The 16,230-nt window shown below is 47.4% G+C and overlaps 1 protein-coding gene across 2 annotated transcripts in view; it reads left to right on the forward strand.

The window, feature by feature from the left end:
• CDK12 (cyclin dependent kinase 12) overlaps nt 1–11,574 on the forward strand; it is a 46,302-nt gene extending 34,728 nt beyond the window's left edge. Inside the window, exons 11-14 of one of the 2 annotated variants that reach the window (XM_048517202.1) lie at nt 1,130–1,261; nt 3,240–3,454; nt 5,754–6,212; nt 8,993–11,574. In XM_048517202.1, the coding sequence (XP_048373159.1) occupies nt 1,130–1,261; nt 3,240–3,454; nt 5,754–6,212; nt 8,993–9,663 (1,477 nt within the window). In that variant the 3' untranslated portion in view covers nt 9,664–11,574. Of the gene's footprint in view, nt 1–1,129; nt 1,262–3,239; nt 3,455–5,753; nt 6,213–8,968 lie in introns of both variants that reach the window. The other variant, XM_048517200.1, reaches the window with a different exon arrangement.
• The last annotated feature ends 4,656 nt before the right edge of the window (nt 11,575–16,230 follow it).

The following is a 16,230-nucleotide window of genomic DNA, read 5'->3' on the forward strand; positions in this document are numbered from 1 at the left end:
TTGGGTGGAAATTATCAATTTCTATTCACCCTGGTTATATCAGTCCTTTGCTCTGTCTGATCTAGAACTATATCTTCAGTCTGGCAGTGGCTCTGTAGGGCCCCAGTCCTGCTCACTGAGATCCTTTTAACTGGAAATCCCAGATTGGATCTGGTACTTTGAACACATGGAAACATTTGTTCTACCAGCAAGCCCCTCTGCCACATGCAATGTTTCTTGTAAGCCGTGCAGACACTGTATTGGTGCCGCACAGATTGGGTGGCTGCCAGCAGGAGGAACTCTTTCAGGGTGCTCTGTGCTGCTTAGTGGTAGGGAATTTTTGCACGGTTCCCTACCTCGGTTAAAGGAACTGTTGGTCACACATTTCTGTAAGCAGTTTGTCCTGTCTCTCTTGAGCAGATTCCACAACTTCTGTAGCCTTTTCACGTCCCCATGAGAAGGGCTTGTAAGTTCTTGAGACAGAAAAAGAGTTCTGGTCATGGAGGAGAGGAAACCACCCATGGAGAAATTAGAGAGTAGAGAGCTGCTTGGAAACAAACCGAAATGTCAGTTTTTCAGTGACCAACCAATAAAAAAGTGAAGCCCAACCATCTCGTGTAACTAGCGTTGTTCAGCTACTAGAGTGTTAGATCTGAATGTAGAAAACGCACATTCATATCCTTGCTTGATTATCAAGTTCACTGGGATGACTTTGTTAGAGGGATTGCCTCTCAGCGTAACCAACCTCACAGAGTTGTTGTGGGTCAACAGGCTGTTCTGAACTTCTTGGGATGAGGGAGGGAACAACGCAAATATAATTGGGTATCTGAACAGCCCAATGCCATGAATGCTTGCTTGGAGCTATGTTCAGTGGGCCTAGGTTCTAGAAAGGGTGTGTAGGGTAGCCACCTCAATCTCCCACTCCGCAAAAGCCTCTCCAGCTGTAAGTAGACGCTATAGATGGTCTTATGCGAACCCCGGCCTCTGCCTTGGAAGTAATGCAAGGGTAGTAGTAGTATCTTACCTGAGATGACAGGATGAAGAGAATTTGTAAAGTTCACTAAGGAAATTTGCTGATAGGAGGAATAACGTGTGGTGTTGCTATCAGAGGGTCCATTTGGACTGATTCTTTCCATTGTGCTTTGCTCAGCATCCCTTCTGCTGCTCTCGATCTGCTGGACCACATGTTGACGCTGGACCCCAATAAACGATGCACAGCAGAGCAGGCTTTGCAGAGTGACTTCCTGAAAGAAGTTGATGTCAGCAAGATGGATCCTCCAGAGTAGGTGTCTTCCTCCGTGCCCCCTGGGAGACACTGTGCCAGGGAGACTTGGTGTGTGAAACGTGACCTCTTAGACCTAGGGGTGGCCAACCTATGGTGCTCCAGGTGTTCATGGGCTACAATTCCCATCAGCCCCTGCCAGCATGGCCAAATCGCCCATGCTGGTAGGGGCTGTTGGGAATTGTAGTCCATGAATGGGAATTGTAGTCCATCTAGAACACTATTGCTTGGCCGCCCCACTCTAAACCATAGGCTTACTGTTCTCCATGCTATGTATTTGCTTACAAAGTTTGGTCTGGGCATTTGGTGTCTTCAGCTGCTAGCTTATTACCTCCAAGATTTTGTTGGTAACTTGATGTCTTTTTGAACTTTGTTTTGAACATTTACATAATACTCATGGTGGCAGGGAGGCTTTTTTTACCCACCAAGGTATTGTGTTCTGATTCCTCTGAAAGAGTGGAGACGGCATAATCCTCTGTGGGCCCCGTGCCTCTCCTTCAGAGTACTGGCTTCTTCAGCTTCCTTTAGAAAAATGACAAGTGACTCAGGGAACATGAAAGTTTTTAACAAATGGAAAGTTTTTAACAAATCATTTACACCACACAATGGATATAACTTTCTGCAGTGAGGAGCACATCGGGAAAAGTACTCACACAGTGCAGCTGGAAATATGGCAAAGTCTCACATATGTATCGTGAGGCTGGTGGGCTTGTGATGTAGGTCCACCTGCCCCCCAACCCTACTTAGAACAGGCTATGCAGTTCAGAGCACCCAACTGTAGGGACAAGTTGGAGGCATGTACTCAGGTGACTTCCTCCATGAAACTAGTCATTGTAAGTGACTTCAGCATGTTAGTCAGCCAAATGTTGCAGGGGAAATTGAACTTCAACACTGATTTGCGAGTTAATTTGACACAAGGAAATTGGATTCTGTGGATGACTCAGAACTATATGAGAAGCAGACCTCTCTGCAAGCTCTTTTATATGCGCAAGAGTTCAAATCCACCAAGTTGTGCAAACAGGATCTAATAAGGGGGCTTTTTTGTTCTTGTCTCTGCTTCCCCCAATTATGGGCAAGCTTCATCTATCTATTTTTAAAAACTAGCTTAAAAACTGAATGTAATGCAGACATAACTTCCTAAAATGGAATTTTTAAAATATACATATATACACACATATATACACACACATATATACGCACACACATATATATGCACATACACATGCATACATACGTGTGTGTGTGTTTCTTCACGCAATGTGTGATTGGTGTTTGGTGTTTGAAAGTGGGTGGATCAGGTGGTAGGGGAAGGCCAGGATGGTGACTGCAGCTGTCTCAACCATATGTCTCATGAACAGCTCTGTCTTACAGCCCCTGCAGAACTGCATCAGATTTGGACCGAGTGTTCCACCAAATTGGGGCCAAGGCTGAAAAAGCCCTGTCCTTGGTCAAGGCTAATTGGACATCTTTCAGGCCAGGGATCCGAAATGTATCCTTGGCCACAAGTAGTTAAGAGACACAGTCTGGAGTAATGAGCGTTAAAGTATTCAAAGATCAGTAGTACGCTGCATATAATTTCATTAAATATTAAGCTGTGCATTTGAGAAAATGTATAATGTATTTTCTGAGATTTGGTAAAGGCTCTAAATCAACATAGCATTTTAGGAAGAGTGTGTGTGGGTGTATGTGTGTACACACACACGGGGATGTTTCATCCTCTACACTTCAACTTATTTCTAACTCTCGTGACTTTCTCTTAAAGACTTCCTCTTAAAGATTGCCAGTCCTTATCTGCCTGAAACTTGGTTCTGTGTTGAGCATAGTCAAAGATACACACACACCCCGACAAGTTCTCTGTAGTTAGTGGAAAAGAGTTGTTCCTTCCAATGAACTGGAGAAAGAGCTCATGGGCCACTGACTTGGAGCCACTTACCATCATTCTTTCCTTCTCAGTAATGTCTGCCTGCTGTCTTTCCAGCCTCCCTCACTGGCAAGACTGCCACGAACTGTGGAGCAAGAAACGTCGACGGCAACGACAGAGTGGGATCGTGGTAGAAGAGCCCCCTTTAGCAAAGGTTTCTCGGAAAGAGACGGCCTCCACAATCAGCACAGACACCATCAAGAATCACAACAGTCCAGCAAACCCACCGCCTGCCCCAATCAAAAGCCACCCAAGTGCCGGAGACTCACTCGGTCAGTGTGTGGCCTGGGATGCTCACCGAACTGTAGATGGCTGGCAATGCTGATCCAGTGTTACACTTGGCTTCTCTTTGTCAGAAACCCAGAACACAATCCACACTATACCTTTTATTAGGACCAACCAAAGTATCGTTATCTGCTTGTTCCTCTCTAGGCTACCAGGTGAAGTTCCGTAATGCAGAACGAACATGAAAAAGCCGATCCTCTTCGATAGATCTTGAGGCACAGGGAGTTGTGGCTTGGATCCTGTGAACCAGTCCCCCACACACGAGATAGCCTCTGCTGCTGAGTACATTTTCTCTTTTGCTCTCACTTTTGTTTGTGCAGGACCACTGTTTTCCAGTAAGCCCTTGTGCAAACAGAAGTGGAAGCGTTCTTTTGCAGAGGTTGTCCGGCATGTGTGGAACTTGTCCGTAGCATCCAAGCTCTGGTGTAGGCAAACCATGAGCCTGTGTGAGTGCAGGGGCCTGGGAAGCCAAGGCAGAAAGCTAAACATGCAGGCGGATATGGAACTAATAGGGCTGTACACTGATGAGTCTCTGGCTTTTTAGACAATCACACTGTAAACCTCTACACCTTGATCTCCAGTGGTAGCCAATCAGGTTGTGCTTGGCGATTGAAGGAGGAGTCATGCCCCAAGTTGGACATGTTGTATTCACATGACTTGTTGTTCACAGTGGTGGGCTTAGCTCTTTGACACACTTGTTATAGGCGGATTCTGCACAGGTGGAGGTAGCGGCGTTCCACTGGCATATACAATGTTGGTGGAGCCCCAGGATCATTCACACGCTGAGTAGCGAGCGGCCCCAGAGTGACCACAGCCTGTGGGCACGCCTCCGCATGCAGGCACTGCCATTTTTCTGTCCCCACATTTACCTTTTACCCTGTGGAGCTCCGCAAGGACGGGGAGGGACGTTCACACTGCCCTCCAACCCCTGGGGCCGTTTGTGCAAACAGCATTTCCCTGGAAAAAGCACAGCGTTGCCTCATTTCACCGTTCCTGGGGCGCTGTTTTTGGCCCTGCGGAATCTGCCATAGTGAGGCTGCTCCCCTTCCCAGTTCTCCTACTCTGCGCTTTATGGGAGAAACGGAGATGCTGGAAATACTTTATTTTGGGACCTTTTGATTTCTTGCCCTTATCACTGACTTCTAAGAATGCTTGTGTGAATGCTTGCATCCTCTACAGAGAAGCCCATGCTGCTCCTCTTGAATTCCGCTTTTGAGCCCAAGAGGGGATTTAATGTGGATTATGAGTAGCCGCGTGGCGTAGTGGTTAAGTGCTTGCACTGCCACTCACACGGTCAGTTCAAGCCCCCTGTGGGTCAGATATCCTGGCAGCTGGCTCATGGTCAACTCAGCCATCCATCCATTCCTTGGTCGGTAAATGAGAACCTAGCACATAGTTAGGGGGTAAAGAATAGCCAGGGAAAGCAATGGCAAACTATCCCACAAAAACAGCTTGCCTATAAAATCACTGCCTTGCAGACTTCAGGGGAAACTTTACTTTTTTATGAGTAATGCTGAAGAAAAGTAGCCACTTTTGGGAATGTAACTATAAGCTGTGTCATGATTCAGTGGAGGTCTGTTCTTAGTGGAAGAACAAGGTCTTGCAGACAGATAAAAATGAGAAAGAAAGTTCCAGAGTTTATATGTGTGAGTGTATGTTCATGTTCATCATATTCTGTTCAGGTCCACCAGAAGATGTGCATTTCCTGGTAGGGCTAGGATCTTTCAGGTCCACCAGTCGATGTGCAGCATCTCTGGATATTTTGGTTGGGGTGAGCCCAAATCACCCAACTTAGCCTGGGCTTTTTAAAGCTTTGAACCTAAGCTGAGTCAGCTGTGATCAGTAGTGGGATGGGAGACCACCAAGGAAGACTGGGGTTGCTATGCAGAGGAAGGTCGTGGCAATTCACCTCTTCACGTCTCTTGCCTGGAATGCCCCACAGAGTCTTTCATCGTGACTTGGTCACAACCCAACAGCACTTTCTTCTACAGTTGTTGGGTGACGGGGCTTATGATGGGCTCAGCCAAACAATGGGCCTACATCGTGTGCCTATAGGCAGAGGTTTTGCTCCTGGGGGGCCAGGTCGCTTAGGAGCCCTGCATTTTGGTGATCACAAAAAACAAATCGCCGGCCTTTGGATGGGAAAGCAAAAGGCTTTGCGGGTGAGAGATATTAGTGGATAGTTGGCAGGTGTTGCTGCATGCATTCCGTTGTCCACGGATCTATTCCTAAGGTCCTGACTTGTCTTTTTCCACCTGTTCTGGTGGTCTTCCTTGTGTTTTGCAGTTGGACTTGGTAGCATCACGCAGCAGCTGAACCAGAGCGAGCTGGCTGTCTTGCTGAACTTGTTGCAGAGCCAGACGGACCTCAGTATCCCACAGATGGCCCAGCTGCTCAACATCCACTCGAACCCGGAGATGCAGCAACAGCTGGAGGCTCTCAACCAGTCTATCAACGCTCTGAATGAAGCCACCACGACCACGGAGCCGAGTTCTCAGAAGTCCACAGAAGACGAAGCAGCCGCTGAGGAGCCAGCCCCGCCCCCGGCCGAGCCACCGGAGGAGCAGGCCACCCCCGAAGCAGCTGGCCATCAGGGAGACGTGCAGAATGTACTGGCTGTGTTGCTGAGCCAGCTCATTAAGAACCAGGAGCCCACAGCCAGTGGCGAGGAGAGCAATAGCGAGAACAGCAGTGAGACGCGGGGGCTGCGGAAAACCCCCACTTTGGCTCAGGAGGAAACCGCAGGTAAATAATTGTGACTCCCCCCGCCACCACCCCTTGCTCCTGGGACCTGAGGGCAACAATGGCGTGGGGTTTTCCAAGGAGTAAATAAAAAACACTTTGAATATTATTTTACTATGCCTGGTAGTCGTCTCTGAGTGTGTGTGGAATCTGGCAACAGCTCCAAGTTTTCGAGAATATCGTCGAGCCTTGGGCAAGTTGTGTGCTGTCCGCCTCAGGCCCCTCGCATCTGTTTTTTAAAAAAATTATAATGATAAATCTACCCCACAGGGTGGTTTTTGAAATGAAGCATTGAGAAACACATTTATACTGCTTTGTGAATGATTTGGTGGGAGTTCTGTCCACCACAAAGAGCTGATTCAAATATGCAGCTAAAGAGTGTAATTGGTCTTCCATTACTAGCACAGGGATGTCCAACTCTGGCGCTCCAGATGTTTGTGGACTACGATTCCCATCAGCCCACCAGCATGGCCTTGAACATCTGGATCGCCAGAGTTGGACACCTCCGGTCTAGCACCTTGGAATGCTGGTTGGGACAGCCTCTGGAAGCGTTCGCCCACGTCAAAACCTCTGCATGCATGAAGTGTTAGCACTGTAAGGCTGAACACACTCAGATAAAGCTAACTTTAGAAAAGGAACTTTATTGATTTATGTCGCCCTAACTACAGGGTGCTGGAACTGAGGATTCTTGTCCTCAGTTCCAGTATATAAACTATTTACAAAGACAGACAGCAACCAATCAACTCTTCCCCTCCTCCCAGCTCCTGGTCTCCCATTGGCCCTGAAACTCTGGTGGAATGTAGCTTCTCAGTTTGTTTTCCCGCACTTTTTGGGAAAAGGCGGGAGCCAGTACATGTTGGGAGTTGCAGTCCTGACAAGCACGGCAGTGGGAAAGTTAGGCTAGAACATTTTTCCCAACTTTCTGTATATACAGATTTTTAAATTACTCACTGATTTTTATTTATTGAAAAGGTCATATCCTACCTTTCTGCCCCATGAGGGCCCTCGTGGTGACAGTTAAAAAGACATTAAAAAATAAGCTTTAAAAATAGTGGGGGTGGAAAGGGCCATCAAGTTGCAGCTGGCTTCTAGGAACCTAATGGGGTTTCCAGGGCAAGAGATGAGCAGAGGTAGTTTGTCATTGCCTGCTGTTGTTTAGCGGCCCCAAATATCCTTTGTTGTCTCCCATCCAAAAACTAATTAGAGCTAATCCCGCTCGGCTTCCCAGATCTGACGAGAGCAGGCTAGCCCGGCCCATCCTGGTGTTAAAAACAGCACTGGGGTAAAAATAACAAAACGAACAAGAGGAGGGTCAGTCAGGGAATATGAGGGAGTATTTAACTTTCCAGCCAATCCCCCCTCCACTCATTGTCCGATGGTACGAGACTGAACTAAATACATGTCTCGGAACGCTTATGCCTCTTCTTGCACAATTCATGCATTTTTTTAAAAAAAAAGTTTATTTCACATCAGTCATCAAACACTGTAAAGCTACATTAGTAAAATCTGTTAAGCAAATAGGATGGAAGTTTTTGTATTGCTTGAGCCCGTGACAGAGCTGTCCCAGAAGACATGAGCTGAGCTGCTGCCCCAGCCCAGCGTCTGCAACCTCATGTTCTTCTGCACAGCCAGACCCTCTACTTCAGTGGTTCTCAACCTTCCTAATGCCGCGACCCTTTAATACAATTTCTCATGTTGTGGTGACCCCCAACCATAAAATTATTTGTGTCTCGGTTCCTAAGATCATTGGAAATATGTGTTTTCCAATGGTCTTAGGTGACCCCTGTGAAAGGGTCGTTCGACCCCCAAAGGGGTCGCGACCCACAGGTTGAGAACCACTGCTCTACTTTCTACTGGCTGCCCTTCCCACGGAAGGAGATACCTCAGCTCAGGCTGAATTCAAGTTGCAGAAAGTTCTGCCAGACTCTTCTTCTTCTTTTTCCTCCAATAGACTACCCCTAAACCTACTGGAAGTTGTAATTAGAGGCCATGCTAGGCGTGTGTTTGCCCATGTCTGTTTCAGTCTCCTCTGGGGGATCTGAAATGGCAGCAGCTCTCTGAGGCTGACTGTATCCTTGGCTTCCCTGGCTAGAAGCTGGCTGGGGTCACTTGGACTTCCTAGGGCTAAACTTCGCTAGGAGGTCTCTGTTGAATAAAAAACTTGGTAGGGACAGGACTAGGCTTACATGTCCACTGGATGGAGTTTTCTGCTGCCTGGAATTCAACAGTATGAGAATCTTTTCCTTATTTTATTTTGTGACAACAAAAGGAAGTAAGCTTACAGCTCTTCTGGTTGCAAAGGTAGGCCTTGAAGCAAGTTCCAGACGCTGGAGGGGAGGGGTTTTTGCAGTGGTTCCAGTGGATGCGGCTTCTAGCTCTTTGCATCTCCCCGTATCAGATAAACAGAACAAGCAATAAGAAATGTCCATCTTGTATTCAGGTTTCGATATTTGTGTCATGTTGGCGCAGAAAGGGTTTTTTGGGCAGGGGAGGCCTGTTTTGTAAAGCTCAGATGACTACAGCCCCACTTAACAGTTCTTTATCCATTTCACCACCTGTTAATGGCTCTCCAAGGTCTCAGGAAGAGATCTTTGCAAGGCCTGTTACCTGAGATCCTGGGACCTTCTGTAAACAGAGCATGCAGCCTACCTTTGAAAATGTCCCCCCCCCCTCCCCATATAGCCTCATCTCTAAAATGTGTTGATGTTTGTTCACATGTGCTTTTAAGATGGTATTTAAAAGAAGTAACCATTCCACAGCCTGTCCTCACATTCTCCCACCAGAGAAGAGACCCCCCGAGCCTCCCGGACCGCCGCCGCCACCAAATCTGGCCGAGGAGAACCTCTCCAACGCAGCTCAGGGGTTGAACCCAACTGTTACAGCTGCCCTGCTTCACCTTTTAGCGCAGCAAGAGGCAGGGCCACCGAGCCACCCAAAGCACGAACCCCAACCGGCAAAGCCCTCCTCGGATTACGCCAGGTCACAGCCCTCAGCCAGGACTTTTGCCACTGACGGGCCAGAGGGCAGCAGCTTTGATGTCGACGAACGGAATTCCAGCCAGACTTTGACAGAGACGTCGCCCCAGACTTTGGGGAAAAGTAGGACCTTTCTGGGCTCCACGAGTCACCTGGGGGAGTCGAGCACCTACCAGGGTGCAGGATCTGTTCAGTTCCCAGGGGACCAGGACCTCCGTTTCACTCGAGTCCCCATAGGGATACACTCTGCCATCGGGCAGTCGTTCATCAAAACTGAAGGGAGCCACAACACCCTGGCACACCCAGAGGCCAAAATCCACAACTACAGTGAGGTGGGAGTGGCAAACGCTAGTTCTAGTGATGCAGGAACCAGTCACACATGGGGGAATCCAGTCCAGTCCACTGCTTATGGAAAAACCTTTCGTGGGCCAAGTAGAGCGCCCCCGAGAGGGGGACGAGGAAGAGGGGTACCTTATTAAGTGACTGGAGGGGGTGGTGTCTTTGGAAAGGGGTGTGGTGGATTCCTCTCAACTAAAGCAGCCGGTTTGCCAGGGCAAACAACACCCCCTGTGTGTGGTCTCCACAAAGAAAATTGGCTCATTGTTGCTATTTCTTTTTCCTTTTTTGTTCACCGAGCTGTTTTCAGCCCCTCTCCCCCCCACATCCCACCCCTCCTTAACCTCAATTTAGAGTTCTTTGTCCTGAATTGGAATCTGTCCACACTTAAAAGACCTCCTGATCTGAATTGGGCTTTCCCACTCAGGGATGAAGAAAGAAGTCCTTTAAAAAAATTAATAACAATTAAATTGGCAAATATGAACTGAATGTGTTTTCTAGCCTGGAGCCAGAATATCTGGATGAAATGAACTGGCACACTGGTCTATATATGCAGCCGAATGAGGCACCGGAATGAACAGTCGATCACATTTTTTGTTCCCTCCATTTTTTCAAATCCTCCTTGCAAGTGGAGAACTTTCTTAGAACATCTGCGAGATGGGTGTTTTCTCAGCCCTTTTTCTTATATTAATTTGCTGATCAGAAGGTGGGTTTTTATAGGAGGTGTTGGGATAGCCGTGCAAAAAATGCAATTTTCCCATTTGCAGCCTAAATCGAGTACGCCGTGCGTTGCCACCTCATTTGATTCCATGTATAGACCCAGGCTCAATATTGCAAAGATGATGTGTGTTTTGTTTTTCCCTCTCGCCTCCTTGAATTTAAAGATTCATCAGATGGTACCAATATGCCTTTTATTCCAAACTAAAAGAATTGGGCTCGTGTTGCGTAAGATTTGGGGCCACCCCCCACCCCCACCCCGGGCCGTATTTTCTTCACTTGGAAAGGCAGGATGCCGCATTATTTCATGGGCAAACTGTCCCATCTTACTGTGAAAGCCCCTGAGCTGACATCTACACCTTCCAAACCTTAGTTGAACTGCGTTTCTGTAGCATCCAGGAGTCCGTTGACGTTTGGATGAATTTAGGTTTGTTTTTTTTAAAAAAAAATTCTCTTTAATAATGGCAAGTGTCTTTTTGTTGGAAGTTCTTCAGGCCAAAGTAAATGGCTAAAATAAAAACAAAACAAAAAGAAAACTTTGTAATCCTTAAATTCTCTGGGTTGGAAGGAGTTTCGACTGAAGCTGGAGAGAACCTCAATAAGTCTTGAGTTTTTTCAGCTACTCAGGTATGGGTCTCTTGAGGTATTTTGCTGTTTGCGATGTTAAGGAAGCCTCTGGAACTTTTCTCAGTGAGGATATCTCTTATTTTTTTAAAAATGATTTAGGGATGTGTGAGGGAGAACATGAAAGCTGTGGTTTTGAACCCCAAAACACAGTGCAGAAATTTGAGTGACTGTAATTTTGGCATGGAGGGATGTATTCTCCCCCCCCCCCCCCCCGCCCCTTTAAACTTGCAGTGTTCAAAGGGAGAAATGTGTCTGAAATGGGAGGGGGAATGTTCTGCCATTGGCTTCACTGCTCAACAAAAGTGATTTTTTATTTTTTTTTTATTATACAAAAGTGAAAATACTACCCAACTGGGTAATTCATTGCTGCTGAGGGTGGGAGACATAATATGCCTTACTAGTACTATAACAGGACAAGAGTGACAGAGAGATCGGTGGGGGTGAGGGAGAATGTTGAAATATCTTCGAAGTTTTGAATGGAAAAGGGTGATATTGGCTGTAATATATTAGTCCCCCTTCTACAAACTGAAGACAAAAAAAAGTTATCAAACCTATGAAGTGTAGTAAGTTTGCAAATTCCAAGTGTAAACTGTATGCGTATTTTTTTAAATTCAGTTGCCATTTCATGGCTAACATGCAAAACGGAAAGTACTGTATGTGCAGAGTATGGTAAATAAAACGGAGAGGCTTCTCCTAGGCATTTCTTTAAACCCTTCTTTTTCCCTTCTCTTCGCTAAGCAGCCTCGATTTCTTAGGGTCTTGGCATGCTCCTCAAACAAGGTGGCTCTTCCCCTCTCTACCCAAACAAGCTGACACAGAAATGACATCAATTTTTCTCCTTGCTCTTCTCATAAACCTGCTCAGTTAAAGGAAGCTGGCCCCTCCCTCTCCTGCCGCGCTCAAAGATGCTGACTAAAACCTCACTTGGCAGTAATCCCTGTAGCCTGTTTTTTTCTCCAAGGGAGGAGTTTGCTTCAGAGGTTGTGTTATGTGTGTGTGTGTGTGCATGCATGCGTATGTGTATGTGTGAAGGACTGTGACCCTCATCCCTAGTATAGTTTTCCTAGCTCTTCATTTCCACACACCCATTTCCAGTTCACTGCATACAACTCTAGCAGTATTTGCCCAGGCCTACCAATTCAGAACGTTTTATTAAAGAAGGGTATCTTCTTGAATTTTAACAGGAGCGGCAAAGAGTGCCAGGTGGGTCCCCCTCCCCCAGTATACCAACCATATCAGTTTTAATATGTGATTGCCTTTTTTGATGTGTCTAAGCTGGGGGTCTCCCACATAGTGCCTGTGGGCCGCAGGGCACCCTGCAACACCTTTACTGACGCCCACAACATGCTTTTAGAAAATAAGCGGGGCTTTTGCCTGGCAAGGTTTTTGAGTGGCTGTGCAGATTTGTTTAAAACATCGCTTTGGCAGCAGCAATCACCGAAACACAGGAATCTCCCACTGGTGACTGAAATAACTGCAGCAGCCATTTTGTGGCAGACTTTGCCCACTCTGGTAGCTGTTCTTTTAGCAGCCATTTTGTGGCAGACTTTGCCCACTCTGGTAGCTGTTCTTTTAGCAGCCATTTTGTGGCGGTGTCAGAATTCCAATGGCGCCCAAAGGGTCAAAATGGCTGGGGACCTCTGAGCTAAGCCGGCACTGCTCAGTTCAATAATTGTGTGGAATGAGGCTCATCCTGTGGGTTTGTTAGTTCAGGGCCACCACTTGCCCTGGGTAACCTTTTGCTGTTTACTGGACCAACAGGCCTCTATAGTCTCGAGTGTTGTGCGTCCAGCGGTAGGGTGTGGAGTGTGGCAAGACACAGGTTTTTAGAGGCAGCAGTTAACCCAATAAGAGAAAACATAAACAAAAGAAGACACTGAGATAAGAGGAAAGAGGATCAAGGTTCCGAGGCAGCCACATGGATTGAACCACTGGCCATTTCCAGTTAATAATCTCATTTTTTTTTTATTTTTAGAGTTCCAGCTCATAAAATACACTGCTGCACCAACAGTAAAAATTAGGGGGGGAAGGCAAAATTGGGAGGGGGTGGGGAGAGAAGGCTTTCACAGCCAGAATCACTAGGGCCGTTTCCGCACGGGCGAAATATGACGTCGTGGCAACGGTAAAAGAACCGCCATAGCGAGAGCGTTACTTGTACTTGGCGCAGTCGCGCATTCTGCGCCCGTCAGCGGAAGCAGCTAAACCCGGCCTTGAAGAGCGCCGTATTCAAGCGCTTTAAACCACTCTTTTCCCCTGTGGCATCGGCCTTTTCGTCGCGAACAGCCGCAAGGGAGCCGTCTTCAAAATGGCGACTGCCAGACGGCCAAGCTGGGTCACCTTTTCCCCCCACACACACACACGTTCGTCCCTGGTGCTTTCCCTGCATGGCCAAGCACCTTTCCCAGACCCATGCACTGGGGCTGACGGTGGCTGGGAGGATAGGCACTGACAGATGGGGGGCGGGCAGGACATCAGGGCAGATCCACGTTGTCCATCGCACTGCTGCGTGGGCATGGCGTCGGGCCTGCGGCCGCCAAGTCAGGCGCAACATCAGCGAGCGCCGCTTCCAGCGCTTCCAGTCGCGAACCGTCACATTTCTGCGGGGCTGCGGACGCCCGCAGCTCCGCCTGTCTGTGTGAACGCTTTTTTCGGGATGCGTCGCAATTTGCGACGTCATCGCGTCGCTGCTTTTGGCCGTGCGGAAACGGCCTAGGATTTTGTGGGTTTTCGGGTTGCATGGCCATGTTGCAGTGATATTTTCTCGTGACGTTTCAAACATGCCAGCCACGAATGCAGGCAAAACGTCAGGAGAAAATGCCACCGGAACACAGCCATACAACCAGGAAAACTCATAACATCCAAAATGGCAAATGTGTAGAGCAGCAGAACGGTCTTCTTCCCAGGTTTTCAGAAAGTCATGGTCTTGGGTGTATTTTTATGGTTTCTCACGGGAGAGCACAACAGAATGTGAAATGCCCCTGGTAAAACTTGGGCGTCACACCCATGGGATATTGTTCTTTGCAGACAGTTGACTTGTTGCAGGTGTATCCTGTTGGAATAAGTAAGAGCACATTATTTGTGAGCCAGCCCTGAGTCCAGACAGCAGGTTTACACCAAATCTAGTTCAACATTCAGTTAATAGCCAGCTAGCGTTCTTCACACCCTTCATAATCATAATGGGAGAGGCCTAGCTGTCGCCCTTCCCCCCACCCCCAACATGCTGCCATCAGCAGCCTCTGTACACGGAGGCTCCATTCTCTGCTGCATTCCAAATCACCAATAACATCTCCACTCCATGAATTTGTCCAATCTTTCAGTTACAGGTACCTGCCAGTGTTTTTAGAAAATGAGTGGGGGCAGGTAGGCTTTTACCCAGAAAGGCTTCTGACTGGCTGTGCAGATTTTTAAAATTTTGCTTTGGCAGCAGCTACCACCAGAACATGAAGGTCTTCTCTGTGTGATGGAAAGTCAGCTGTGGCAGCCATCACTGTGGCTGGATCCACCTCCTGCAGCAGCTATTTTATGGTAGCCATTTTGCGGCTGTGGCCACCAGGCTGTCGCAGAATTTCAAAGTTCCTGCAGGCTTAGGAGGATTGGCGACCCTTTTTATGGGGCTTTTTGGTGCCAAGTTTTTGCTTCAGAGCTCAGCCTAGCTTCTTTACTGACTTGTTTCCCCCCTCCATGACTCAGTGTCAGTTGGTGGCTGTTGCTCTCCCAGTCCCCCCAACCACCTTTTCAACCAAAAGACAATGGAAAATTCAGGGGATATGGACAGGAGAGCAACAACCAGCAAAGAACACTGTGTGTGGAGGGAGTGGCATTCTCTTTGTAGAAAGGAGCAGAGCTTGGAGGAGCAGCCCCCTGAGACCTTCTGCTCAGTCATTCTGCACTGTGTCAGACACTCTGCACACATTTCCAAGCATTACATTTGCTGCCTTGAGGGCCAGAAAGTTGCTATTTTTTAAAAAAATCCAAAAGCCGAGATTCTAAAATGCTGTGGCCATTTTAAAATTCTGCATATTTATAGAATCCACAGCCTTATCGGTTATGACCAGCTTGATGTGATGGCATGCACAATGCTATGTGATTGTTTTGATAAGTGGGCATTTGCAGGCCAGTGTCTCATCCTTTGCATGTCACTTGTCTAACCTCCTGACTGTTTTCCAAGAAACTTTCTGATCCAGTTTTGCTCAAACCCCTTGTGTCTAGCAGCACATGGCTGTGAGACTTACCCTTCGGAGGAGGGCGGGATATAAATGAAATGTGAGTAGTGGCAGTAGCAAAAACAATCATGCTTTCTTCTTTTAAAATAAATAGAATTGCATGAGTGAAAGACAGTGCAGGCCAGGCAGTCCATAAGACTGACAGTGTTTTGGTTTAAAAGCACACGCACACCCCAAAGGTGAAACTTGATAGTCAGGAGCCAACTTGGCAGAATCTGGTATTTCAACCCCAATAGCATCACCTAACAGAACTCACTGTTGCTGGTTAATCTAACAAAATAGCTAGCTAGTCGACAACCTAGTGCAGTGGTTTTCAACCTTGCTAATGCCATGACCCTTTAATACAGTTCCTCATGTTGTGGTGACCCCCAACCCTAACATTTATCCATTTTACAGATGGAGAACACTGATGCAGAGAGTCTTAGGTGACCCCTGTGAAAGGGTTGTTCGACTCCCAAAGGAGTCGCGACCCACAGGTTGAGAACCATTGACCTAGTGGAACATGGCTGTCACTCCTTGCTTAAGGGTCCCAAAGACCCTCCACTGACCATTTTCCTAGCACTCTGCATCTGCAGAGGTGCCTCTGAAGCTATACAGGCAAATTCTGCAGAAGGCATACTTAGGAGAAGAGGAAGGCGTTTCTATCATTCCTTCTCAGTTTCCAAGCACCTGCTGTTCCTGAGGAATTCATTCAGCCAGCCTGAGTGATAAATATCAGTTAGGTGGGTTTTTCCCAGGGCTGGCTGTCCAGCCACACCACCCGAGCCATTGAGGTGGGTGCTGATGCACTGCAGGCCAGGACTCCTCTCACTCGCAGGTCTGGGTAGCAGCAGTGATGACTGGCACCTCTTTCCAGGCCTGTGCCAGTCACTGGCTACATTCAAACCAAGCCCCTGTGGCTGTGCTAGAGGGGATTATTTTAAACTAGCAATAAAGCCCGTTGTACAACAAAGTACAATGGGCTCTAGAAACACTCGCATCTGTGTGACCTACAACCTCACCTCATACGTCTGTGCAGCTCTTTAAAAAGTGAGTGGCTGCCAATACGCCTTGCCTTTCTTATTTATTTATTTATTTATTTATTTATTTATTTATACATACATACATACATACATACATACATACATACATACATACATACAT

The sequence above is a fragment of the Sphaerodactylus townsendi genome, linkage group LG15 (assembly GCF_021028975.2).
Source record: "Sphaerodactylus townsendi isolate TG3544 linkage group LG15, MPM_Stown_v2.3, whole genome shotgun sequence".
NCBI classification, from domain to species: Eukaryota; Metazoa; Chordata; class Lepidosauria; order Squamata; family Sphaerodactylidae; genus Sphaerodactylus; species Sphaerodactylus townsendi.